Genomic DNA, 26601 nt, shown 5'->3' with positions numbered 1-26601 from the left:
AGGACTATATACACACTATTGAGCCCTCAAAACGTCATGCGTCCCCCATCACCGGGTCAAGTGGACCAGCGGTGAACGGGCGATACGCTTGGGTTTCCAAGTTTGTCACCAGGGAGCGCGCCAGGCCCGCAGCGAGGACGGCGTGCACTCACTCGCTCTCCGCGCCTCGTCTCCTGAGCGGCTCAGGTCGCGCATGCGTATCTTGGTCCTGAGGTTGTGATTGGCTTTCAGGCGTCAGACGCAGTGTGCGCCTGCGCGACGCCCAGGTGCTATGGGTAAGATGGCTGCCAAAAGTTTTGCATCCCGCTTCAGAGGCTCCAGGCGTTTTCTGAGTGGCTTCGTGGCAGGAGCTGTAGTGGGCGCCGCGGGAGCCGGGCTCACGGCCCTGCAGTTCCTCCGGAGTCAGGGCGCTGAGGCAGCGTTGGCGGTGAGGGAGCCAGAAGGTAAGTCTGTGAGTTCCATCTTCCTTCCCCGATCCAGGTATCGTGGCCAGACTCCTACCACGGGTGGGAATCGAAATTCTCCACGCGCGGTGTGGGGACAGACTCCCAGAGAGTGGTTTCCAGGCTCTCGGCCTTACGTGGAGGGGTGCTGGCTCCGGTGGTAGATGGCAATCGGCTGTGACTAGTTGGCCATCAGCTGTTACTGGTCGGCCATTAGCCACTGCTACAACTGCCGTGGCTGAGCTAGCAAGCACGGATTGCAGCTAGCAAGTGGTGGGTTGGCAGAGAAGCCCAGGGCAGATTGTGGATCCTATGGCTCCTGCTTCCTGTGTCTCCAACCCAACACCAGCGAGAATATAGTGGTGTGACACCCCATCCATGGCTCTGTTGGTGTTTCTTTTTGGCCTCACCATATCCCTGCATTCTTATGCAGGGAGCCGGGCCAGAGACCCCGCGTGACAGGGGGCTTTCTCCATCCATCCGGCCTGTGATTTTCGGCCTACCCAGTCTCCTTGGTGGGCTTCCTCTCCCCGTGTCGCGTCTAGCTTGCCTCCTTCACTAACTTCTTTCCCTCGGGGCTTGGTCTTATACCCCCAAAGTATTTATCACGACATGTATGTTTTAATGTCTGTCGGTCGCTGGGTTGTTAGCTCCATGAGTTAGGACCAGGTCTGTTTTGTTCCGCACCATATACACAGCACTGTACCTGGTACATAATAAGCGTTCAGTAAGTATGGATGAATGATGAATGAGTGAATGAATGAATGGTTTTAGCAGATTAGTTAATTGTTCTCATTTTATCATCGTTCAAATGAATGAATACCTGCTAGCTCTTCTTCAAAGTATATAAATCCTCACGTTGCCAGGAGTACCTTATATTGATAAAGAAAATGAACTCATGCTCATTTTTAAATTTTCCCTGACAAACTAATTTAATTTGCTCCATCTGTCACATGGCATTTAGCAAGAAAACTACCATACATACTTTGGTTGGTTGAAAGACTGGAGAAGGTGTCAAGAAAGGATTATTTTGAAATCAACTCCCTGTGAAATGTGTCCTTGGTTTCTCCCACTACGTAGGAAAAACAGTACCAATTTTACCACTGTCTTACTGCAGCGCACAACCTCTGCTTCAGTATCAGAACAATGAGGCAGAGAGAGTGTCAATGAATGATGGTCTTTTAAAAAAAATTAGAAAGACTTTGCTTTTGTCCCCACACTAACTCTTAAAACAATAAGTAGTTAGGCTCTTTCCTATTCAATCATATGAATGACTAGTAGTGACAAGAGTATTTCCTTTGCTGCTTTTGTATTCACAGTACTTTGTGAAGAGAGATTTGAAAATTTGTTGTGAAAGACCAGTAAGATCAGTTCCTTATTTAAAAGTTAATGAGATAGTTACAGTTTATCTTGATATAACTATACAACTGATAATAAAACCAGTATTTTGTCTACTGTCTCTCCTTTGTGTTATAAGTAATTGCAAAAATGAGATCTCCTGGTTGATTAGACTTTTGAGCCAGAGCCAGTCCTTTGTAAGTCTTACTTTACTTATAATTTTTTGTTCCTAATAAGAATCATTAACTTTTTATTTTTGTCCCCCCCGCCCTCCCATTTTTAGGTTCGTCAGAAAAGGCTCTCTTGGAACAGTTTGGATTCCCTTTAACTGGAACAGAGACTAGGTGTTACACTAATCATGCCTTGTCTTACGATCAGTCAAAACGAGTGCCTAGATGGGTTCTTGAACATATATCCAAACGCAAGATAATGGGTAGGTGGTTAGAAGTAAAAGTATTGATAAAAGATTAGAACAAGGAGAATTATTGATCATCTCAACCTTTTTCACATTATAGCACACTTAGAAAATGATGATGTTTGTATGACTCACTATATAAATGGACCCTGCCTGGCAGACCCTTCCCGGCTGTCTCAGGGGCTGAGAGAATCCGTATCTTGACATGCGCGTTGAAGGTTCTGTCATAAATATTGCTGCGATGAGCACCATTCATTCATTATCTCCGCAAATGTTTTCTAAGTCATGTGTCTGACACTGTGCTAAGCCTTGGGGATATATATATATCAGTGACCAGAGTAGAAGGTCTCTACCTCCATGGTCCTTTGAGTTGGGGAGGGGCTGGGTTGACCTATCAAGTACACAATCATGAATGTATAATTACACGTAATAACTCTTTTGAAGGAAAAGTGATTGCAAGTTGGGTTTGTATAATTAAGAAACAGTAAATGATATGAGAGATTATAGCAGGAGAATCTGATTTTGATTATAGCGAAGCTTCTCTGAGAAAGTGGCCTGAAGGGTGGATGGAAATTACCTCAGCAGAGGAGTTGGGTGAGCCATGCCATATGGAGAAGAACATTTCAGGCAGAAGGAAAAGCACAGGTGCATCTTCCAAGGCCTCAATGTGAAGAGTTTTGTTCCTTTAGGAACAAAGGAACATGATGTGAAATGAGACGGGAGAGTTAGGCAGGTGTGTAAGTCTGTTCATGTGTCCTCAGATGTTGGTAGATTCCTGTAACTATGATGACCAGATCTTGATATTTATTGTCAGATTGATTTCTGGGTCGATTATTCCAGTACATTCCTGTCATCACTATTTGTCCTGTCTTTCCCGGCCCTCACCCATAGTGGGTATTATCAAGCTTTAGCAATTTAACAGCTGATTTTACTTGCATTTATTGGTTGCTAGTGACGGTTAATATTTTGTGAATTCTTCTTTGTTTGTGAATTACTCTTTACCATTTTCAGTTGGGATATTCTTTTTTGAATTGATTTGTAGGAATTCTTTTATATATTAAGGACATTACCTTTTGTCCTAGTTGTTTTATTCCCATTTGGTTACTTGCCTTTTAATTTGCTGTATGACCCACAGATTATATCTCCTTTGGTTTCCATGCATGCTATGTTTACATATGTTAAAATGCTGATAGTAAAATGAGCGTGTGCCTTCAGGTAGTGCTCAGCAACCAGCAGAATGGCGGGAGGCTTGGACTGTGCTTGCTGCTAGCGGGAAACTGATGGAGGTGCCAACTTTATCATTGCAGCTGAGACTTAATTGTAAATTTACATCAAGAGAAACTCCTTTGATTTAGTCTCAAGCCTAATGAGTTTCCTTTAAATATAGAAATTTTCCCAAGATAGAAGGAATTTTGGCTTTACAAATTAATTTTATTCTGCTATTCAGTTATCATTTTCAGAGGCATGTAAGCACTGAGTTTCGTATTATAAATTCTGTGAGTGGTTTAATTTTGAGGAGGTGAAATCAAGCCAATTAATATTTGAAAACAGGAAGCAATACTGTGTTTCCCCGAAAATAAGGCCTAGCCAGACCATCAGCTCTAATGCGTCTTTTGGAGCAAAAATTAATATAAGACCCGGTCTTATTTTATTATAAGACCACATCTTATATAATATAGTATAGTATAGTATAATATAATATCAGGTCTTATATTAATTTTTGCTCCAAAAGATGCATTAGAGCTGATGATCCAGTTAGGTCTTATTTTTGGAGAAACACAGTATAGCTGTGATTTACTTGATTTTAGTGTAAAGCATCTTGTTTTTAGTAATGACAAACTAAGTTATTCAGACTAACTCTCCTGCTGAAAACAAGAATGTTATTAGCGGTATGTAAAAAGTATATATATATATACATATATATATATATATATATATATATATGTATATCTATATATCACTTGAAAAAAAAAAAAAGAGCCAATATGACAGTGGAGAATTGCCAGGCTAATAGTTGAGGGAAAGCCAGAATCCAGAGAGGTAAAGGCCATCCTGGCAAGCAAAGCCACATTGCCTCTGGTTCTGCAGCCTTATTATAGGGTGAGGGGGACTAAAGCAAGACCTAGAGCTCATCCAAAGTAGATTTTCTTCTAGGAGACCCTTCCCACATTAACCTGGAACCCCAGAGGGCTGCACTTGTGGGGAAGGATGAACCAGAACTAACTTGCCTGCCCACCACAGGGAGGGACTACATGGAAGGTTGTCTTGGCCCTGAGCAGAGAAGAGTTAAAAAGGAAAATGAAAAGCTTGTTCTGGAGAAGTTGAGGCCACAAACTGGCCATCATGCAGACTTGTAACCCAAAGCCATGCAGCCTTTGTAGATCAAGGGAGCTTAATCCCTAGGCTTGATTTAGTATGGTCCTCCCCTGCTGATGCCTCCGATGGAAGTGAATTTATATTCTTTTTCCAGGAAGGCATCTTCATCCTAAGCCTTTAGAAATTCCCACAAATGATTTTTCAAGGGCAGTGAGCACCAAACAGGTATACGAGGAAGCGCTTCCAATGGTAATAACACTTGGAAAAGTTTATTAATGCTTCTTATGTATTATCAGTCACTTTTTCTTTATGAAGTGATTCTAAAAGGCTAGATATCAGATACTTTACTCAGAACCTTGGGATCTCAGAATTAAAAATTTTTTTGGCTGTCAGCTATAATTGAAAAATTAAAAAGGTGAAGGGGAATAAGAGGTTCAAATTTCCAGGTATAAAACAAGTAAGTCATGGGGATGTAATGTACAGCATAGGGAATATAGTCAATAATATTGTGATAGCCTGGTACAGTGTCAGATGGTTGCTGGACTTACCATGGTGATCACATATAGGTATATAAATGTTGAATAACTTGTGTATACCTGAAACTAATATGATATTGTATGTTAGCTATATTTTAGTAAAAATCTTATAAAAAATAAAGTACAATTTTTCTTGGCTGAATGAAATGACATTGGAATCAGTGACTTCATTGATCTCCATTTTATACTTTTTTGAGTAGCAGCCTGATTATATTCGAATATGTCTTCGTAATTTTTGTTGTTTAACAAGATCTGTCCTAATGAGAGTGGAAAATGTAGTGTTAGGATTTGCTGATGTCCATTGTGGCAAACTAGTCTGGAGGTATCAGGATATAAGTAAAATTGAGACTTCTTTTCTCCTATGTGATACTCAGATATTTTGTTTCAGGAATTTCTGGGTTGAGCTCATAACCTAAATATTTGTTTTGTCGTGGCTTAAGAGGCAGAAAGCAAGATATCAGAGACACTTTCCCCCTCCCCTGGGCTGTGCCTGCCCAGAACAAATTGTTTTGTGTCTATATATATCCATTATTTCAGTACATATAAACTTGTCAAATACAGTTGTCAAAATACAATACATGGGGGTCTTTTTAAAAAGCAAGTGTTTATTTAGTAGCTAAGCTTTCTGTTTAAGCAGCTCAGATATTTGATTGCGCATTGTTTTTATGTAATTACTATCCAGGGGATTTTTTCCCCCTTTAACTTGAAAGGCCAGAACAAAAGTATATGAGAGAGCTACACTGTATGAAAAGCATTCTTTCCTAGACTGGTCCTTGCTAAATTCAGATGAAGTATCTGAACTATCCCAGGAACTTGAGATATGCATATGGTCACTGAGCACTAGCTGCTCAGAGATACTGGCCGGCAGCAGTGAGCTTGCCTTGCTTAGATGTGAGGGAACATGAGGGATATTTGTCCACTAAAACGTAATGCATTTTCTATGTTTTTCTTTAGGTGATGCAGACAGAAAACACTGTAAATTCAAGCCTGATCCCAACATCCCTCCAACCTTCAGTTCCTTCAACAAGGACTATATTGGAAGTGGGTGGTCACGAGGACACATGGCTCCTGCAGGAGATAACAAATTCTCATCTGTAGGCATATTTTTGTGGGAGGGATTGGGAATATAGCACTGCTATTGTACCACGGGACTTGGGAATTAAAAACCTAGGAGCCAAACCTTAAAACGAGAATTTCTATACTCTGTTTTGTATTTTTCTTCCCGACATTGATTTCTTTTTAAGCTCAGGTGCTGAGACATTTTTAAACAAGTTGAATGAGGAAAACTAATGCTATGTAAAAGGGAACTGGAAAGCCAATACGCACTAAAGCTACTCATTTTGAAAAATTTCAGATCTGTAGGAAAGTTGAAAAGAGTACAGCAAACACATTTTGATATATATATAGGTATAATTTTAACCATTGCAGACATCGCAACACTTCATTCCAAAATAGATTGCTCAGGAGATTATCATTTAAGAATGAGGATATTTGTAGATATAACAAGAGGACAATTATACCAAGAAATGTGTACAGAGGTATTTTTGTATATTTGTACAATAATATCTAATATACATACAATTCACATTTCAGTTTTGCCAAATTGTCAAAATTATGTCTTCTACAGCTCTTTTTGGATCTAGCATCCAGTTATAAATCATTTATTACATTTAGTTGTCATGTCTCTCAAATCTCCTTTAATTTCGGATAATTTCTCTCCTTTAAGATAATTTCTCTGCCAAAAGGAGAGATGTCTGTTATGTCATTGACGTTTATTGCAGGAATTGTTGGTGATTATTGTCATTGAGATAGTGGTTCTCAACTTTGGATCATAATCATCAGAGCAAGTTATAAAAGTTTCTCATGCCTAGACCTGTAACCTAGAGCAGCTAAATGAGAAACTCTAGGGGGTGGAACCCAGGCATCGATGTTATTAGAGCTCCCTGGTGGGTTATTCCAGTGTGCATCCCAGGGTGAGAGCCACCGCTTGACGCGACGGGCCCGGGCGGCATTGGCAGTTAGCGTAGATTAATGAAAGGAGACACAGGCGTGCCCCAGCGATGCTGGGGGTTCAATTCCAGACCGCTGCAGTGCAGCAAGTACCACCATAAAGCCAGTATCGCGATGAAGCGAGTCGTAATCTGCTGGGGGAGGGTCTTGCCTTGAGTTTGTAAAAAAAATGCAACATCTGTGAATTGCAGTCAAGGAAAGTACAATGAAAGGTGGTCTGCTTGTACAGTGGTGGAGCCTTGTGTTTATGGGTCAGAAGTGTGAAATGAATGAACACATAATGGCCAGAAATTCAGAGGAGCAAGGAATTTTTCTCAACCACTTCTGGACTAATAGGTTTGCACTGTGCTACTTAAATAAAATTCCTGAAAATCGACCTTTGAGAAACTCTTTACCAGAGATTTAAAACCAGAATTTACCCTTTAGCTTTATATTGGAAACTTTCAGTTCTTAGAGTCTACATTATAGGTTTGAATTTTGTAAATTATAAAGAGAGCTAGGACACCAAACTAGTTATTTTGTTATAGTCTGTATTTTGAATAATCATTGAAATCATTGAGCTAGTCACTGTAATTGCCTAGAGCTAATGTATGAATAAGGAACTAGTTTTCTGTGTCTGCTTTGTAAAACTGCTCAAAGGGAAGGCATGTCAGTGCACGTTACTGTTTTTATTTCTTTTCACAGAAAGCCATGGCTGAAACCTTTTACCTTTCTAATATTGTACCTCAGAATTTTGATAATAATGCTGGATATTGGAACAGGTGAGGGGTGAAAGTTTTTAAAATGTGATTCTGTGACAGATGAGTGATGTGACAGGAGAATGTACTAGTGTGCTTAACTGCTTCTGTCTTTGTTTTTCAAAAATTGTTACTGAAGGTAGTATTTTCATGAAATACTTCGGACTAGTTTTCTTTGCTCTATTTTGGGAGTACAGTTTTCTATGGGAGTACAGACTTCAAGACAGCCATTTTGATCATGTTTGCCACTTCAGAAGTGAAGTTCTGAAAGAAACTATTCAAAATATTACTACCGAGGCAGTAAAATATTTTTGAATATGTCCAAAGGACACTCTATTTTACTCATATTTCAGGACTTGCTAAGCTTTTTTATAAAAATAAATCTTGGTACAGTTAAACATAGCCATTAATCCATTTTTGATATCCCCTAAGTATAAAATCATCTGGGTCTTCTGCATTTTTCTGATAACTTTTAATCAATTCTGTGAGGGGCTCTCTTTGAACATTTAAAACCAGCACTGATTGAGGTTGTTCCAAGCTGTTGTGTTTTCCCCACAGTTCTTTGTGGTTTAAAATAAGAGAGCACCTGCGTGCTAAAGAAGACTTAGGTAATTATCAGTCATGGCCCATTTTTGTTTTGTCTACATACTCTCCTTTCCCCCACTCAGATTATTTTAAGCAGGTCACAGATATATTATTTTATCCATAAAAATTTCAGTATATATTTGTAGAGGTAAGGATGCTTTTAAAATAGAACTATAGTACTTTTAAAGTAGAACTATTAGTGCTCCTCAAAAATTTAACAGCAGTTCCTTATTACTAATTTTATAAGTATTCGAATTTCCCTGATTGTCTTTATTATTTATTTATTTATTTATTTTGGTTGATTGGTTTGAATCAGGATCCACACATAGATTTGGATGGTATTTCTCTTTAGTCTCTTTTAATCTGTAGGTTTCCCTTTGTCTTTACAGATTATTTGTTGAACATCTGGGATATTTGTCCTTTTCATATTCTGGCTGATTGCATGCCTATGGAAACATTTAACATTTTCCTTTTCTAAGGGTTATATTTTTGGGATGAAAACTTTTCCTTGTAATTGGGCATATACGCTATAGGATATAATGTTGATTTTACTTTTTAGATAAGGAAACTGAGGGATGATAACATGCATTGTTATTTCATAAATCTCTTTCAACTGCATTATGAGAGTGCTTATTACAACTTCTTGCCATTTTTATCTAATAAATAAACAAAAACATTTTTTAACTATAAATCCCAATGTTGTAAAGATTGCTGTGAAACTGCTATGTGCTATGTCATGTTTGTAGTTTATAGAGTAAATTGGGACAATCCCATTAAAAATATTAGTTTTATACATAATTAAGTGTCATTAAAATAATTAATTAAGGGATTCTTGCCCTTGAAATTTATCCTAAGGAATTAATACAATGTTGCATTACATATTAGAAATATTTGGATAAACCCAATTGTCCCACAACAGGAATGGTTAAATAAAAAGGTATATCAACATGTTGGAATGATACATAATTCTTGTAAAAAGTTTGAGAACTACAGTGTAGAAAAATAAGGGAGAAAACAAAACAATTTCAGTTCTAAAATGTACATGGAATGCACACACAGGAAAATGTAGATAGTTGTATTAATGTGTGTGACTTTTAAGTTTTTTTGTGTAGTAAACAAGCTGGGGAAAACATTGCTTATATGCTTATAATGTTTTGTGCTATATTCTCTTGTTTAATTTCTCTAGTTCAGTATTCTTGACATCTTTCCTAGGGACTTGATGTGCTTTGCTTCTTTTCTGCATTTAAGTCTGAGAATATTATAAAATTTTTTGCCTTGTTTTTCAGAATAGAAATCTACTGTCGAGAGCTGACAGAGAGGTTTGAAGATATTTGGGTTGTGTCTGGACCATTGACCTTACCTCAGACTGGAGGCGATGGAAAGAAAATAGTTAGTTACCAGGTAGGGACCTGTTTTAACCTTCAGGCTTATGCTGTTTGTATGAGATTATTATGTCATCCTGTCTTCTACGTTTCATTTCGTTTATTGAACAGTATTTATTGAACACCTGGTGGAAGGAATGATAGGCATAGAGGATACGATGGGTTAAAAAGCAACCATTACTTCAAGGAGCTCACGGTTTAGAAAGGGAGGCAGGCAGGTTATCAGTTATGTTAAAATGTGATATGCTGTCACAGAGATAGGCCCATAGATGAAATGGTGTCAAAAAGGACTGACTAATCCTATTTTTGTTGGTTGGGAAGTCTTTAACAGAGGAAAACATTTGAGCTAGATCTTGCCAGATGAGTAAGAGTAAACTGAGTCGGGGTGAGCATGGAAATGCCAGAAGGTGGAGCAGTATGAGCGTAGGGCATTCGTGGTCAGCAGCGTGGTTCTGGGATTTAGGTCCCATTGATGAAAATGAGCTTATGTTATAAGAAGTATGGGCGGCTTAAGGAATGAGGTTTTCTACAACAATAGCTAGAACAGGGGCCACATCATAGAGGGCTTTGTATTCCAGAAAGACTTAGATTTTAATTTTTAGACACTGAGAAATCATAGGTTTGTTTAAATGTGAGACACGTGATTTGATTTGGGCTACATGAAGAGTATTGAGGCAGCATGGTGTAGAGAGATGGGGAGGAAGGGGGTGTTTGAAGGAGAGCTTAGAGGCAAGGAGGTGAGTTGGGACATTGCTGCCATAGTCCCTATGAGAATAGACAAGGGGCTGAACTTAAGCAGTTGGAGTGAGGATGAACAGAGAAATACAGGAAAGAGTAACCATGAATTAACTTTTTGAGTGAGGAAGAGGGAAAAGTTCAGATGACATCCAGATTGCGGTCGGCTCATTGAATTGACTAAATGGGAGGAAAAGCTTTTCTTTTAGACACTTAGATTTTTTTGAAAGGATGTATATTTTTTACGTTCAAAATATTTAAGAACTTTGTAGACTGAAGGAAAGAGATCAAAGATATAAGAGAGTATAGTATTGTGAGAGCTTTAGACGTCTATTGCTGTCTAAGATTGAGGATTCTGCCAGGACGGTGGCGGAACTGACACACTGAGATCTACGCAGGGTAGGAAAGGAAGTGGGGTGAGGAGGAAGAAGTGATAGAGTAAGTAAAAAGAGAGGGGTGGAAGGAGGTCTATTTGCAGGGAGCACCTACCTCAGCTCTAGGAATAAAGTAGATATGTAATAAAGGCTGGTTAGATTAAATGATTACTTAAGAGGGAGTCTGATAAAATTGAATGACCTGAGAAACAGATTTAGGAAAACAAAAACAACTTTAGGGTATATTCTGTCCCATTGACTTGCTTGTTCTCGGCTCACCTGGATCAAATGTGCAGTGATGTATAACTATCCAAGGTGTTCACACAGGTGCTCACACCCTCAGGCTGTGCCAGTAGTTCTCATGGGAGTGAAGGAGTGCCAGTGGAGTTGGCATTTTAGGAGGATTAGTCTCTCCTTTGATCAGTTTGTTAATTTAATTTTGGTACTTTTTGTAATAGAAGAAAAAAGTGGCTTAAAGAGCTCCCTGTAAGATTACTTTTCAAATATTAATTGTTCTTGAGCTTTGTTAAATCCTTACCATTGGAAAATGGGCTCTCCTAGCTTTGACTTCTAAACCTTAAGTGATAAAGTTTTCATAGAATTGCTTTGTTTTCATAGAATTGAAAGATTTATATGACTAGCTTACTGTATAGAAGAAAAATTTACACAGTTTTAAAGGGAAAATTAACCAGTAATTAAGAGCATTTCACTAAACAATTTTTTTATGTGTGGATATTTCTAAATATGTGTTGGCCAGATGCAGTAGTGGAAAGTATATTATTTTTCTTAAGTTGAATATAGTTTTCAGAAATAACAAGTTATAAAAAATATCATATTTCTGCCAGAAGGGCCTAGAAGCAGTGATATGTTTTTAGCAATGAGTTTTTAGCAATTGAGACCAGATCTTGGTTTTTAAAAAACCATCTCCTGCTGAAAGAACTCAGCACCTGGAGAAATGGCTGATTCCAGGACTGGTACAGAGAAAGTTCAAATTGGAACATCTTGTGCCAGAAATCAAGGAAGTACTCAAACAAATGATGAGGACATGTCAAAAGGGCATAGGAATCAGTTTGAAGGAGTTCCAACTTATTGTCTAGAACTGTATGATATCAAAATAAAATTGATTATAGATCTATTAATTAAGAATCATACTTTCAATAAATAAGGAAATATATGGGTGTAAGGAAAAGTTACCGTAGAATGTCAATTAATAAATTTGTAAGAATGAAAGCGTTAGAAAAATCATTTGTAGTCATCATAGTAATGCTTCAGACAAGATTCATCAGTGGATGCTAAACGTAGTGAGTGAAAGTTTTATAAGGAATAGGACATTATAAATAGGACACACATATATACATAATAGGAATAGGATATATATTTCCTTATATACTCGTATGTATGTATGCAGAGGGTGCCAAAAAATGTATACACATTTTAAGAAGGGAAAAAACTGTATTAAAATTGTAATACTCAATATATACCGATAACAAAAGGTAAACACAAGTCATGTTTGACTTCTGCAGTTACAAGAGGTGCTCAAAGTGGTTACCATCAGTGTAATTTTAATACAGTTTTTTCCTTTCTTAAAATGTGTATACATTTTTTGACTCCCTCTGTATATGTAAAAGAATCTACCCACAAATTATTTATTCGTAACAAAGCAAGAAGTGACAACTTTGCAGTGGAGAAACTCCCGTTTAATCGTGTAATCAAGGTTAATATTGCATGTAATGGCACTTACGAATAAACCGTACTTCCTGGTGTGACACACTAAGGGTACAATGTCACTTCTGTGCTCTTTCTTCCAAAAAGCCTAACACTGACTCTCATCACGCAGAAATACCAAGCAAACCCCAGTTGAGGGACACTATGAAACCACTGACTGCACTCTTCAAAAATGGTAGTGTCATGGAAGACAAAGGCTGAGGAGCTGATTATTCCAGGCTGATAGAGACTAAAGAGTCTTGAAAACAAAATGCATCGTGTGATCTTAGATATCTGAGATCCTAGATCAGAAAAACAAAAGTTACTAAAAGGGACTTTAGTGGGACAATTGGCAACATTTGAGATCTGTTGGTTAGGTAATTGTATAATTAATCCAGAATGAAACAAATATGTGTGTGTGTGTGTGTGTGTGTGTGTGTGTGTGTGTGTGTGTGTGTGTATGCATAAACATTTTAGTATATCTTTTCTATACCAAATTACCTGTTACACCGGAATATATAAAACTAACCACTAAAAACACCTAGTTTCTCCTTGTTTATTAGTGAATGACCTTCAAGCATGTTCAAGTAGCCTTGAAGTGAGTTGCAAGAGACCTGTCAGCTCTCCGTACCCTAAGTGTCATAGTGATGAAACACGTGAGGGCAGTTAAGATCAGCTTTCTGAAGAGGGTACTTTGAGGAATAGTTTTGTTTTTATTTTAAAGCCTTACGGGCCTTAGGTGTTTTCTTTCAGATTCTGGGCCTCTGACCCTGTATCATTAGTTTTCCACATCTATGTTAGTTTTCTAGGACCCGTTCATGCTCACGCTGGCAAATCTTTAGTTCAGCAAGTCTTCAAGTACCTGTCCCATGGGAGGAATGTATATGTATATGGAAATGACATACCTCAAACTACATTCTTGATTATTTTCTCCCTTCTTTTCTGTATTTCACATCGTGGATCATACGGTAGTACTGTGTTTTAACTTTTTGAGAAACACAGTGTTTTCCATAGAAGCTGTACCATTGAACATTCCCACCAACAATAAACAAAGTCAGCATTGAGTCACTTTTGCAGTTTTAAAATACCCTACTTGGTTTTAGCTCTTTTGCCAATTGTTTATGAAATGCTTTATGTTCCTGTCTACAGCTAGAGCCAGGGCTTCCAGGTGGTGTTCTTCCTGGTGGCTCCGTTCACTGCGAGGTTGGCGTAATCTGTAGCCTGGCTAGAGCACAGGTTTCTGTAGCCAGAGCAAGGGCATTAATGAGTAGAATATAAGGTAAAAGGGATCGGCAGAAGCCCATCTTTGAATAAACTTAGTAAGTTTGGGTCCTACTTAGTAAACCTGGCGCTGGGTGCAGGGTAATACCCGTGTCTGAGTTTCTCTGTATGTTACTGTGATATGTCGCTATGCTCTGTGGACTGTGGTCCAACTTGTTACATTACCTGTTACAACACCATTCCTTGGAATGGTGCGGCCAATTTGGGAGATTGTTTTGTGGTTTTTTTAATGGACCTCACGTGAAAAGGGTTGCTGAGTTATCACACCCAGTTTATGGTACATTATCATCGATTTCTGTTAGATTTCTCTTGATATTTTTCTATCTTTTGTATTCACTCACCACTTCTTTCTCACTCCCCAACCATTTACTGTGTGGTCTTTTCTTTAAAATGTGGAGAGAAGTAATGACTTCCTACTCATAATCCTACTAATTAGTAGGAAATTCTTCTCATTAAACAATCTGCTAAAGAAGCCTACGTGTTTCTGGATTTAGGAGAAGCTGTTCTTTTTGTCATCAAAAGGCGTGTATGACTGTTTATGGTGACAGACTTTTCACAGACCTGGCTACTGCCAAGCAGGGTTTGCAAGGACCAGAGCCATTCTTTGATTCATAACTTGTGGGTGTTATTAAGTGATGGCCAAAACACGCATCTTTCTATCTCTATTCTGAGCTTGTGGCTTTAAAAATCATGGACTTGCTAATAGGGAGTGTGAGAAATACAGATCAGGGTGTTTGTGTGTTCTCTGATACGTGTACCCATAAACCTGTGATTTCTAAGGTTCTTTTTTCCCCTCCTTTCTCATCCTCAAACCTCAGAGATCAGGTGCCTTTCTATTAATCTTAGGCTTTTGAACCTATTTTTCCTGAATTATATATTATGTTAGAAGTTGTGAAATTAATATTTGATTAAACATAGTTTAATTTGATGCTTTTCCCCCTCAAGGCATTGAAGCCATAATCGCCAGTCTTTTAATGAGCCTTGAATTTAAAATTTAAAAATTTATTGTTATGGCACTATAATACACAGTAATGAAAACATTAAACCTTAAAACATAAAAGTACATGACATTGTAATAAAATAGAAATGGTAAAATACAAAATGAAAAGCTAAAGTCTCCCACTTCTGGTCCCAAACACACTGTCCAGTTTTCCAGTTCTTCTTGTGGTTTTTTTCTGTATCTCAGAATGATGGGAGTTAAGCTGTATTTCTCAACTTTGATCTGTCAATTTTCAGCAGTCTCTATTGATGCTTTCTCTTTGAAATGTATGAAAATTTGTTTATTTCACTTCACACACTGCTCCAATCTCTGCCAGTCACGTTGGTTTTAGGTCTTCTACTGGTAAACTTTACATTATATCTTTACATAACATGCGTTACCTCTTGATGTATGACTTATATATTGTCAGGTTTTATGACATTTGACATTTACGCTTGCTAACTATAATTTAGTCCAAGCTTTCCCTATACCAGAGGTTGTAAACAGAGGCCTCCTATGACACATCCAGCCCACTGAGGCATTTGGTTCACACAGTATGTCGTTTTGAATTAGTTGGTAATGTTTAATAATTGGGAGATTTCACATAAGTCCAAATTTTAACTTTTCTTAAAAAAATCAGATGACTGGTCACACTTGCGTATATTCCCAAAGGCACCATTCACGAGATGAGAGCAGCAACTTTCTCCTGAGCATGTTCTTCAATTCACCATAGTCCTTACCTGGCCCGTTTCACCCATTTATATTTCCTGTCTAGCCCTTGTTGGTCTCTGAGTTTATAATCCTGGGTCTATTGAAAGTATAAAACCAGCATTTATAGTGTTATGAATGTGTAAGTAGTATGTTTGGACTTGTAAAGAAGTAGATATAATCCTATATCATTAAGTCAGTGCCACTTGAGAGAGAAGTATTACCACTAACAACAAAAATCTGAGAAGTGGAAAGTAAAGGTAGCAGTGTATTGTAATTACTATTATTAAAAGTGTAATAATATGCTTTTACTTTCTAATTCAGATCATTTAACCTTACACTACTTTTTTAAAAAGTACATCAGTTTCTTCTTGAAGACATTATTCTCGGAGCTCTCTGGCTTCTGTTCTAATTTGAGCTACTTGTTTCCTCCCTCCTTTTATTCACCAAATATTTATTAAGCTTCCGCTATGTCCCTGGCCCTGTTCTGTGTGCTTCTGATACAGCAATACAGAAGGCTGTGTTTTACATGGAGGTTACATTGTAGTGGAAGAGACACCCAGTAAACAAAATGCCACATATTAGGTTGGTGCAAAAGTAATTGTGGTTTAAAAGGTTAAAAATAATTGCAAAAACCACAACTACTTTTGCACCGACCTAATAGAAAAATAAAACATGGTAAAGAGTTATAGTGGGGTGGGAAGGAAGAAAAGGATAGGACACTCAGAGAAAGTGAAATTAAGCAGAAACCTAAGTGAGGGAGCAACCTATATGAAGAGTTTTCAAACAAGTACAAAAGCACGGGTGAGAGTTAGCTAGGCATGTCCAGGGAGCAGTAAGAATGCCAGCGACTAGAGCAGAGTGAGCGCTGGGCAGAAGGAGGTAAATCAGAGGCGGACGATGGGAAGAAGTCCGGGTTGTATAAGTGAGACGGGACACTTTGTCAGTTTGGCTGCGGATCGTGGCATTCTCTGGTTTACATTTGTAAGGCACAGCCTGGCTGCTGTATGTGAAGAACAGATGGCTGGGTGGAAATGGGGGACCAGTTAACAGGCTAATGGAATAGTCTAAATGAGAAATACAAATGAATTGAGCCGGGTGGTGGGGGTAGAAATGAGGAGAAATGGTATAATTTATCATGTGCCGTGCAGGTAGACCTGATGGGGCTTCCTAATGGATTGGTTGTGGAGTAAGAGGGAAAGCATCACGGATAACACCGAGGTTTTCAGCCTGAGACCATGGAGACCAGAGAGGAGCGCGTTTAGAGGCTAGAGAGAAGGGTTGTGTCCTGGCCGTATAAATTGGAGATTATTTGATGTGCAAGTGGAGATATTGAGTAGTCAGGCTATGAGTTTGGATCTCAGAGGAGAGGTGGTTTGGGAGTGGGCAGCACAGACATGGTATTTAAAGCTATGATGAGTTCATGTCAGTGAGTATAGATAGGAGAGAACAGATCTGAGGTCTGAACCTTGGGCAATTCAGACATGTAGAGGTCGAGCAAAGGAGAGAGAAGGAGCAGCCTCTGAGGTAGGAGAAAAATCAGGGGAGAGTGGTGTCCCAGGAGGCCAGTGACGAAAGCATTTCAGGGGAGGAATGATCAGTTGAGAACTGATTCAGGATACAATCCAGGATCATGTGTCACATTTAATCGTCATGTCTCTTCACCCTCCTTTAATCTGGAACAGTTAGTTCCGCAGCCTTTTACTCTTTAATGACAGTTGACACTTTTGAAGAATACAGGCCCGTTGTCTTTTAGTGTCTTCTTCACACTGGCTCTGTCTGTTGTTTTCTCGTGGTTAGATTCCGTTACGCGTCTGGCACAACAGCACAGAGGTGACCTGTGTGCTCCTCAGTGCGTCACATCGGGACGTGCATATGATGTGAGTTTGTCCCCTTAATGGTGATATCAGCCTTGAGCACTTGGTTAAGGTGGTGTGCTCCAGATTTCTTCACTGCCAGGTTAGCATTCTCCCCTCTGAAATTGACTAGTAATCTGTGTCAGTACTTTGAGACTGTGTATCCTTTTTCTCTTCATACTTTCACCTGCTAGTTTTAGCATCCATTGATGATTCTTGTCTGAATCATTGATTACTACAATAGTTGCCAAAGGATGATTTTCTATGTCTTATTCCTTCTACATTTATTAGTTGACATCCTACTGAGAAAGCGCTTTTCCTTCTTATTTGTTATCAGTGTGAACTCATGGATTCTTATTTTATTTAGTGAGTTTTAGTCAATTTACTGTGTATTCATTTTGTTGCTCAAATTTTCCCATATTTGGCTAGCAGGAGCCCCTTCAAGCTGTCTCCTGTGTCCTTCTGATATAGCCTCATCGTTGATTTACTTTCTACTTTCTGGCGGTAACCGTGATTTTCCAGGCTTATCTTGGCCAAACTCTGGGATCAGCCATTTCTCCGGGAGCCCTAGTTCCTTTAAATGGGGATTGGAATTTAGAAACCAAGATCTGGATGACAAGTTGATTCTTGAGTGCTCGGTCTGCCATTTGGCTTGTCGTGTGTGTTCACCACATTTATTTTTAGCCTTTTGTAGTGAGTGGAGAGAGCCCCAAAGAGCAAAGTATGTGAATTCTGTTGCCTTTAGTGGCTCATCGTTGGGAAGGCCTTTTTACTCCATCTACAATGTTCTTATGTTTTGTTGAGAATGAGATTTATGGACCGTGGTCCTAAAGAAAGCAGATTACTGTGTGTGTTATGTATGTGTGTGTAAAGCTGAATGTTAATAGGAGTCTGTATCTATGTAGAGGCATATAGTTTTTCATTCTTTCTTGGAATCATTGAAGTGACATCTACTTTCATCTATTTTATTTTTCACTAACAATTTCTCTGTAATAATATAGCTTTTGTAAGATTTGGCATTATTTTTCAGATCGGACTTGGCCTCAGGTGGAATTCTAAAACTTAAAAATCTTTAGCATATCTATTAGCATATATCTTTACCTAAAGCAAAATATAATCCTTTAATAAATGAAATTGGAAAAATTGTCTCAACTTGCCATTTTAAGGATTTAGTTGGGCCAAAAATTTTATATGTATGCATGTACATATATACACATAGAAACTTGGGAGAATTTGGTTGAGAAAAACAGACATGGGAGGTAAAGCTAGGCAAGGGGAAAAGATAGGACAAGGTAGGATATGTGCTGAGAAACAAGTAAGTTCCTGACATGTGGGTTAGAGTATTCATGTAGGGAAGGAGACAAAAATAAAAGGAAAGGTGGTTGGGGCCAGCTGACAGAAACCTTGAATGCCCAGATAAAAACTTCAGCTGTTTTCTAGCAAATTGATAAAAAGCTGTGGATAAAATCATGTTCTTTAGTGATGATGAGGAAGGGGGCACCGTGTTACCCAGCCCTAGAGACTGGTCTGTTCCTCTCAAAGAATAAATACTTGAATTGTGAATTCTTGTTTCCAAGGGAATGTCTTATAATTGTGCATGGCAGTTCAGAATATCTGGGAAGTATTTTGTTTTCTCAGATCCAGCCATTTAATATTTACTACTTATTTACTACTATACTCTTAACCTCATTTTAGGAGAATGTGGCAAATAAAAATGAAGGTGTTCATTTAGTTTTCTATCTATACATGTGTATGCTTTGGAGGAAGTGAAGCAAATGAACTGGCATTTATTGAGGGCCATATGTACCACACAGTCTGTAAGCAGCTTTATACATGCTATCTTGTTGACTCCACAAACAGCCCTTACTCAGAAGTGTAGTGGTTATCTCTTTTATAGGCAAGGAAATTCAGGTTTTGAGGGGTCAAATCCAAGTCACATAGCTACTGTGTTTCCCCGAAAATAAGACCGGGCCTTATATTAAAGTTTGCTCCAAAAGACACATTAGGGCTTACGTTCAGGGGATGTCATCCTGAAAAATCATGCTAGGGCTTATTTTCCAGTTAGGTCTTAGTATTGGGGAAACACGGTAGTAATTGTCAAAGGAGAGATGCATATATGGGTTTGTCTACTTGTATGAGACTTGCAATTCATAGCATTGTTCTTTGAAGCTCTCTAAAGTCTCCAGTAAAGGGATTGCTGTGCGCTTCATACATAGAAGCTTAAGGCAAAGAGGTAGAAGATGGTGTGATAGAGATTGATTATAAGTGATATTTGCTACCATGCAAAACTAAGAACAGAAAATGGGCCAAGAGGAGGATTCCTGGGAGCCAGGCAGAAATGTCTCTTAGAATATGTAGGAAGGGATCACAGCATCATAGGGCTTGAGTGAATGTGAGCCTAAGGGAAGATTAGTGCAGTGATTTTATCAGAAGTGAGTCCTCTGACAGCTCTAATCAGAATCACCCCCTTTATTATAGCTGAGGTCATCCATGTGCTTTCTCTGATGTGCACGTTTCAAGAAGAGATTGATTCCAGACAAGTGAACATACCTGAAGATTCTGGCCTGAGCAGTGTAACTGACCTGACAAGAAAGTGAGCTTCAGATTTTATGAGCCGGTGCTGGTGGTAATACCGTCAGTAATGTTCAACAGCCTGTTTCCTTCCGCAGCATGACTTTCCAAACCTCTACCAACTGCTAGACGGGGAGGGAATTGAAAACTCGCCTCCAGGGACCTTGAGGCATCACTTGAAATGGTCAGGGGGTAATTTTTTTGAAATCTCCTTTTTTTCTATAGACAAATCTTTTCGTTTCCATACCTATTTGCTTTGGTTGAGAAATAAATTCTTTTACTGTTTACGAGTCTCCTTACCCCACCCTAAATCGGGGAAGGTGGTGCTTGCTTTACTGTGACTTGGCAGTGTCCCGCCCCCTTGCCCAGAGCAGGCACCCCGGGGTGAGAGGCAGTCTCGGGGTTTGTGCTGCTACACAAGCACCTGCAGAGGATTCATGGGTAACACACGGGCTGGTCCTCCACGTTCCTGTTAACTTCCTCACACGTGTGACTCCCTCACTTTTCTTGTTTTTCATACACCCTCAGGTATGGATTCCCTGTTTATCACACGATCTTGGTTTCTTTCTTTCACTTGAGTGGCATGATTTTTTAAGGGCTTGGTCTCTTGGTGTGTCCAGTGGTTTTATTTTTGGAATTTCTTTTTTTGTCCTGCCGGGGGAATGCAACCAAATATCTTATATTTGTCTGATTCTACCAGGTTGCATACATTTTCCTCATGATGCCACCTAGTATTTCATTTGAGGCACAGTTGACATGAAAAACAACAGACTTGGCTGTTGTTTGTGGCTAGTCTCTTCTGTCACTGAGTCCGCATGAAGGCCCAACTCTGTGTATGTGGAGTTGTGGGCTGGGTGCAGGCGGAGGAGGCAGCAGATTGTCATTTCTGGCTCTTGCATGGAAGGAAGGAAGCTCCGGCCAGCGTGTATGAAAACTAACTTCAGGTCACGAGTGAGTGCTAGCTTTATGACTGATAATATACATACGTATATATTGTATTTTCTTGTCACTCCCAGTTGATTTCCAGTTTTTGTTACAATCTTGACAAGAGTTCAGTGCTTTTGGTATTTTAACAGTAGCGAGGATTTCCTTTGTAAAATATTTTTATATCTAAGTCTTACATGAGAAGGATTGTAGCTGACTTACTGATACTAAAGACTCGTTGAGGTTAAGTCCTTGAGTCCTTTGCTTAGGGCGTCAGCCTGCTTTCTCTCCTGAAACCCTGGTGTCTGCCCTTCACTAGTCCTATGTGGCTTGGTCACATCTTCCCGCACTGTCACTTGCAGAACCATCTTTTGTACCAAATGCAGTTGCATCCCTATCTTTTGAATGGCATCCACTACAAAAGTAAATTTTTATATAAATCTTGCAGATTTTAAAATCTTTTTTTAACTAACACATCTTTTTTTAACTAACACATCTTTATGTCTTCAGAACTATCCTGTGAGATAGGCAGCATTGGGGATTGTCATTCCCTAATTTATGAATCAGTAAAGAAGATACCGGTGAATGGGACTTGCAGCTTAGTGGCAAAGCCAGGACTTGGCTAGGTCTCTGGGATTTGAGTCTACTGAAGCATCTGCTTCAGTACTCTAGTAGTTTCTAGAAGCATTTTCTGAAAGTCTTCCAGTTTTACTAAAAGTGGAAAAGATATATGATGTAGGTTGCGTTGTCTACAAAGAAGATGATAACTCTAAAATATTTTAGAATCTTTTTTAAGTCTTAAATTCAAGGAGGAAACAATGGGTTTTCTGAAATTCTAAATAGGACTGGTACCTAAGTTAGACAGGTTAAAGATATTTACCGTGTTTCCCCGAAAATAAGACCTAGCCAGACAGTCAGCTCTAATGAGTCTTTTGGAGCAAAAATTAATATAAGACCCGGTCTTATTTTACTATAATATAAGACCGGGTATAATATAACATTAACGTAATAATATAATATAATAATATAATATACCGGGTCTTATATTAATTTTTGCTCCAAAGGACACATTACACCTGATGGTCTGGCTAGGTCTTATTTTCAGGGAAACACGGTACCTCCTGAGAACAAAGCACACTGAATTAGAAAGGATAGCAAGTAGCTACATTTTTATTTTTCTCTTTATTCCTAGGGATAGTATTTTATCCTTCTTTGTTGAAATATTGTAAGGTCACGCGTGGAAGAGTCACACCTTGTGGTTCTTAGTAGGAATCTCTGTGTCCATGAGATTTCTCAAAAGAAGTAATAGAGGTCTTCTAGCAATTGTGAGATTTTTTGAAAACCTAATACAAATGGTACATTTCCTTGAGGTAAAGCCCTGAATCTTAAAATGTCAAACTTCTTTACTTATGGCTGGAATTTAATGAACTTGAATAGAAGTCCTGGTTGGCAGCAAATGGACACGACCAATTAATTGTTTTTGAAAATTACCATTTGTAGACGAAGAGTCCATGAGGAGAGAAAATAATCAAAGAATGGTCCCTAAGGCTCCTTGCAGTTGAAGTCTGAGAACTGTGCTGCAGTGATGGAGAATATCCAGCAGATGGCACCAAGGATTTGCTTAACTGTGGCTCCCCAGCCAGCGCCGGGAACACTTGAAGCCCGTTTATTACACTTCTCCCCCTGGTAAACTGTGGCTCGGCTGCAGCTGTGCCCTCAGCACTGGTCCCTGACTTCCCTACACCCAGCCCCTTAGCGTCGTGGCTTGTGTTCTGTATTGGTGCCTCCCCACATTCTACCTGCCATGAAAGCTGGGTGTTGACTCCTCTAGGTGGGAAGATTCTTGAGAGCAGGCACCAGCTGTATTTAAAGCTTACTCCTTTCTGTGTTTCCAGCAGTGCCAGGCACAGGACCTCTGAGCTGCACTGTTCTTGAATTAACATCTGTTGGTGATCTCTGGGCTAATTGTAGACCTCCATGGAGTTCACCTTCAGTATATATATATATATTTTTTGCCTTGAAGAGTATGTTTATTTTCCCAGCTGCATAAATGACTTGTTGGAGGGGTGTGGGAATTTTGTGTCTATAAATTGTTTAGTTTCATAAGCTTTAAACAGCACACTGACCACCACTTTGGCTAACTTCAGAGACAGCTCGTTACAGCAGTCTTTCCTGTGGACGGGTCTTCCCTGCAGCTCGACAGTTGGTTTTGGCAGTGGGACCTCCATGCCTGCCAGACAGCAGATGGCCACAGGCGTCTTAGGTCGGAGCTTGGGAAAAGCAGAAAAGAACCCTTTGCAGCTCTCATTCCCCGGCCTTCTCTAGGTTCTCCACGGGGCCTCCTGAGGCAGGCAGGTTTGCCCAGGAGGCTGCCTCAGCAAGAAAGAGCCTGGGGGAGCCTTAGCACCACAAGCACAGTGTAGTTGCATTGTGTCATTTTACTGAAGACCATTAAGGAAACGGTGTTCAGTTTTTTTCAGAAAACATAATGGCTTTGAAGCCAATTGGAAGGAAATTTGAAAAGGGTTCATAACAATGTTATTTCATTATTATGGCCAACCTACACAGGCAACCAAATTGTTTTCAACCCCAACTCTGGTTCTGGCTCCTTCCTTGTGTGGATTCCTTTCCAAAGTGATTTGATGACACATTCAGAAGTTCTGTGTCTGATAGCAGGCCCGAGAGTGTGCAAAACTCTGAGCAAACAGCATTTACATTTACTTAATTTAATTTAAAAAATGAGCCACAGTCTAGGCAATACTGGAGACGGGAATACTGATATAGTATATCTGGCTGCTTCGCCAAAGGCTATTTGCTTAGCTCCCTAGTGAATTTGGTAAACAAAGGCTATATTTTTATTTCTAGAGCTGGGAGTTCCCAAGCTGGCAGTTTTGACCTTTAAATGTTTAGAGCAACAGAAGTTCTGATTATGAGACGAAGCAAAAATGACAGCTTTTCTTGTCCATTAAAAAACCCAGGACTCACTCATCACATTCCTTTGTCTTTCAAACAGAGCAGAGAATTTGACCCCTGCTCTTTGGGATGGCATTATTTTAAAGAATGTGATCAGAAACTTGTTAAGTGCTCATCTTCTTTGTGAATTTGTATTTTGGTTTATTATTACCTTTGGCAGTTGAATTTAAATTCATGGGGATAGGGTGGGGTTATCCTACAAGTGCATTTTCAGAAATGTATTTAAAGTCTTGTCAGCAAAAATTTGGGAGCTGCTAGCGTAGATAAGCATGACTAATATGGCTACTTTGCTTTCCAGGTGATTGGTGAGGACAATGTGGCTGTCCCCTCGCACCTTTTTAAGGTGATCCTGGCTCGCAGAAGCCCAGTGTCTACTGAGCCGCTGGCGCTAGGGGCCTTTGTGGTTCCCAATGAAGCCATTGGCTTCCAACCGCAATTAAGTGAATTCCAAGTGAGCCTTCAGGACCTAGAGAAATTGTCAGGACTGGTGTTTTTTCCTCATTTGGATAGAACTAGTGATATCAGGAATATCTGTTCTGCGGACACCTGTAAGCTCCTGGATTTCAAGGAGTTCACTCTGTACCTGAGCACGAGAAAGATTGAGGGAGCCCGCTCGATACTCCGACTGGAAAAGGTCATGGAAAACTTGAAGAACGCAGGGATTGAACCCGATGGATATTTCATGAGTCGTTATGAGAAGAAACTGGAAGAACTGAAAGCTAAGGAGCAGTCAGGAAGCCTGGAGAGAAAGCCAGCCTAGTCTTGATCTCAGAAGTGTGATGAAGCAGGCAGGTCCTCTTCAGGCTGATGTAGTTTAGTGGCTTTGCTTTAAGAAATGATGGAACCTTGAATTTAAGACTAAACTCCCCAAAAGATGAAAGAGCTAAAATTTTGGGGGGTAGTATTTTATTTGACATGGGAGCTAATTTTTAAGGACACTGTAACACCTGCAGGGCAAGGGCTGCTTTTGTGGCAGGTTCACGGGAGGACTGTGTACGTACACGATGACACTGTGTTTGTGTCCCTCTGAATGTATTGTACGTGAAGGCATTTTATTTTCATGTCTCCAAATCGTACAACATCCAGTGTATCTGCTTAGTGTTCCTGGAACCCAGTATTGGACATTTTCTTTCCCTAGGACCTGAGTTGGTCTTAGAGATGGCTTTTAGCTATTCTCCATGCGTGATCCTGTCCACATGCATTGTCTGTTTGTTTCTTGTTCCTCTATCAGGGACCTGCCGTTCCTGCCATATAGAAGCACTCAGCAACTTCACTTTCGCTCACTTAGTGTGTGCCGTGTACTAAGCTCAGTGCTTTACATGTGATATCTTACAGTGACCCTCTGAGAAATACCCCTGTCCTCGTTTTACTCATGAGGAAATTGAGGCTTAGAAATTGAGCTTAAGTATTTTATTCAAGGTTTACCTGCCCGAAGAAGTAACCCACCAGCAATGAGGCACGCAGGACTAAGAGAGGAAAGCATGAGGTACATTCAAATCTTCCCCTATTCAGAGGCTTTGACTCAGACATACATACCCACTTGGGTGTCTGTGATCCTGGGGTCTGCTTGGTAAGAAGGGTCTGGTTTCGTGTCTGTCAGCAAGCCAAAGGGACTTTAATGTCCCCTGATTTGAACTCTCCTTAGCTCTTGGGAAGAAACAGTCACAGGCATTTGAAAGTCGGAGGACAGTGCTTCGTGGGGTTCTCAGAGCCCTGCCTTACTGGCCTCCAGAAATGCAATTCTTTTAGTGACCAGATGGTGCCAAATTGATATGTTCCTTGCTTTCCAGGAGAGCTTTTTATTCCCAAGATTAAGGGACCTAAGGAGGTCTGCCCATTGACTCACCGGCTCATGAATTGCTCCCCTTGGTGCCTGCATGTCTGCCTGGGTAGCATAGGGCAGGTGGTGTTTGGGCTAAAGACCCAAAGACGTTTGTCTCTGGGGGAGGCGGGCTGTGTTTTTGAGCCCAATTCCTAGACTTGGGTTTACATGGAATCCTTTCATGGGCCGTCGTAAGTGCAGACAGGGAACTGACTTAAAATAGGGCGCAGGAACTTGTGTCATATCACTGCTATCTTTTCAAGTAGCATTACAATTTGTGTGGAGCTTTTGTGTTTGTGTCTAACAGAAATGCCAAGGCTTTAAGGTAAAGGTAAGACGATAATGATTAATCTTGTTCTGTGTTTTTTGGGGTGTAAAAAAGAAAGTCAGGGGGTCAGAACACGGTAGCCTGATTAATACCATTCTGTTTTATCACATTGTTCTGCGTAGCTTGTGCCAGTCCTCTGCTCGGGGGTAAAGAGTCAGAATGTCACTGTGACCAAAAAACTCGGTTACTTTCTCATTGTTGGAGAGGTCGTGGTGGAGTCGGGGTGTTTCTCCAGGAGCCGGAGTGGGCAGCTCTGTGGGAGAAGTCCCATCTCTAGAGGCAAGCCTCTGTCTTCCTTCCCGCAGGCCTCTCACTGTGCTCTGTTCTGACCTGAATTTCCAGCAGCCTGGGAGTTACTTCCCATGCTGTGTCACTCCTTTCTCTCCACCTAGATGGTAGAAAATCTTGATTTTTAAATCAATACATTATAGTAGCTTACATTTTTAGTTCCTATGGAAAATGCTACCCGATCACTGTGAAAAAGAACTGTTATTTTAATATTGCAGTTGTCCAATCCTTTTTGTATGTAAAAATTTTGTTGGTATACAGCAGTGCTGCTCAAATGTTGTCTCAACGTTTCAATT

General features: G+C 39.8%; 1 protein-coding gene across 1 annotated transcript; it reads left to right on the top strand.

Moving 5' to 3' along the window:
* The first annotated feature begins 267 nt into the window (after positions 1-267).
* EXOG (exo/endonuclease G) lies at positions 268-26601 on the top strand. The gene is made up of 6 exons (XM_033133228.1): positions 268-443; positions 2065-2214; positions 6003-6142; positions 7743-7819; positions 9667-9781; positions 24166-26601. Exons 1-6 carry the CDS (start codon positions 272-274, stop codon positions 24625-24627), a joined length of 1116 nt encoding a protein of 371 aa, XP_032989119.1. The 5' UTR covers positions 268-271; the 3' UTR covers positions 24628-26601.

The sequence above is a fragment of the Rhinolophus ferrumequinum genome, chromosome 17 (assembly GCF_004115265.2).
Source record: "Rhinolophus ferrumequinum isolate MPI-CBG mRhiFer1 chromosome 17, mRhiFer1_v1.p, whole genome shotgun sequence".
NCBI classification, from domain to species: domain Eukaryota; kingdom Metazoa; phylum Chordata; class Mammalia; order Chiroptera; family Rhinolophidae; genus Rhinolophus; species Rhinolophus ferrumequinum.
The sequence above is the reverse complement of the archived record's forward strand: the minus strand, read 5'-3'. Positions and strand labels throughout refer to the sequence as shown.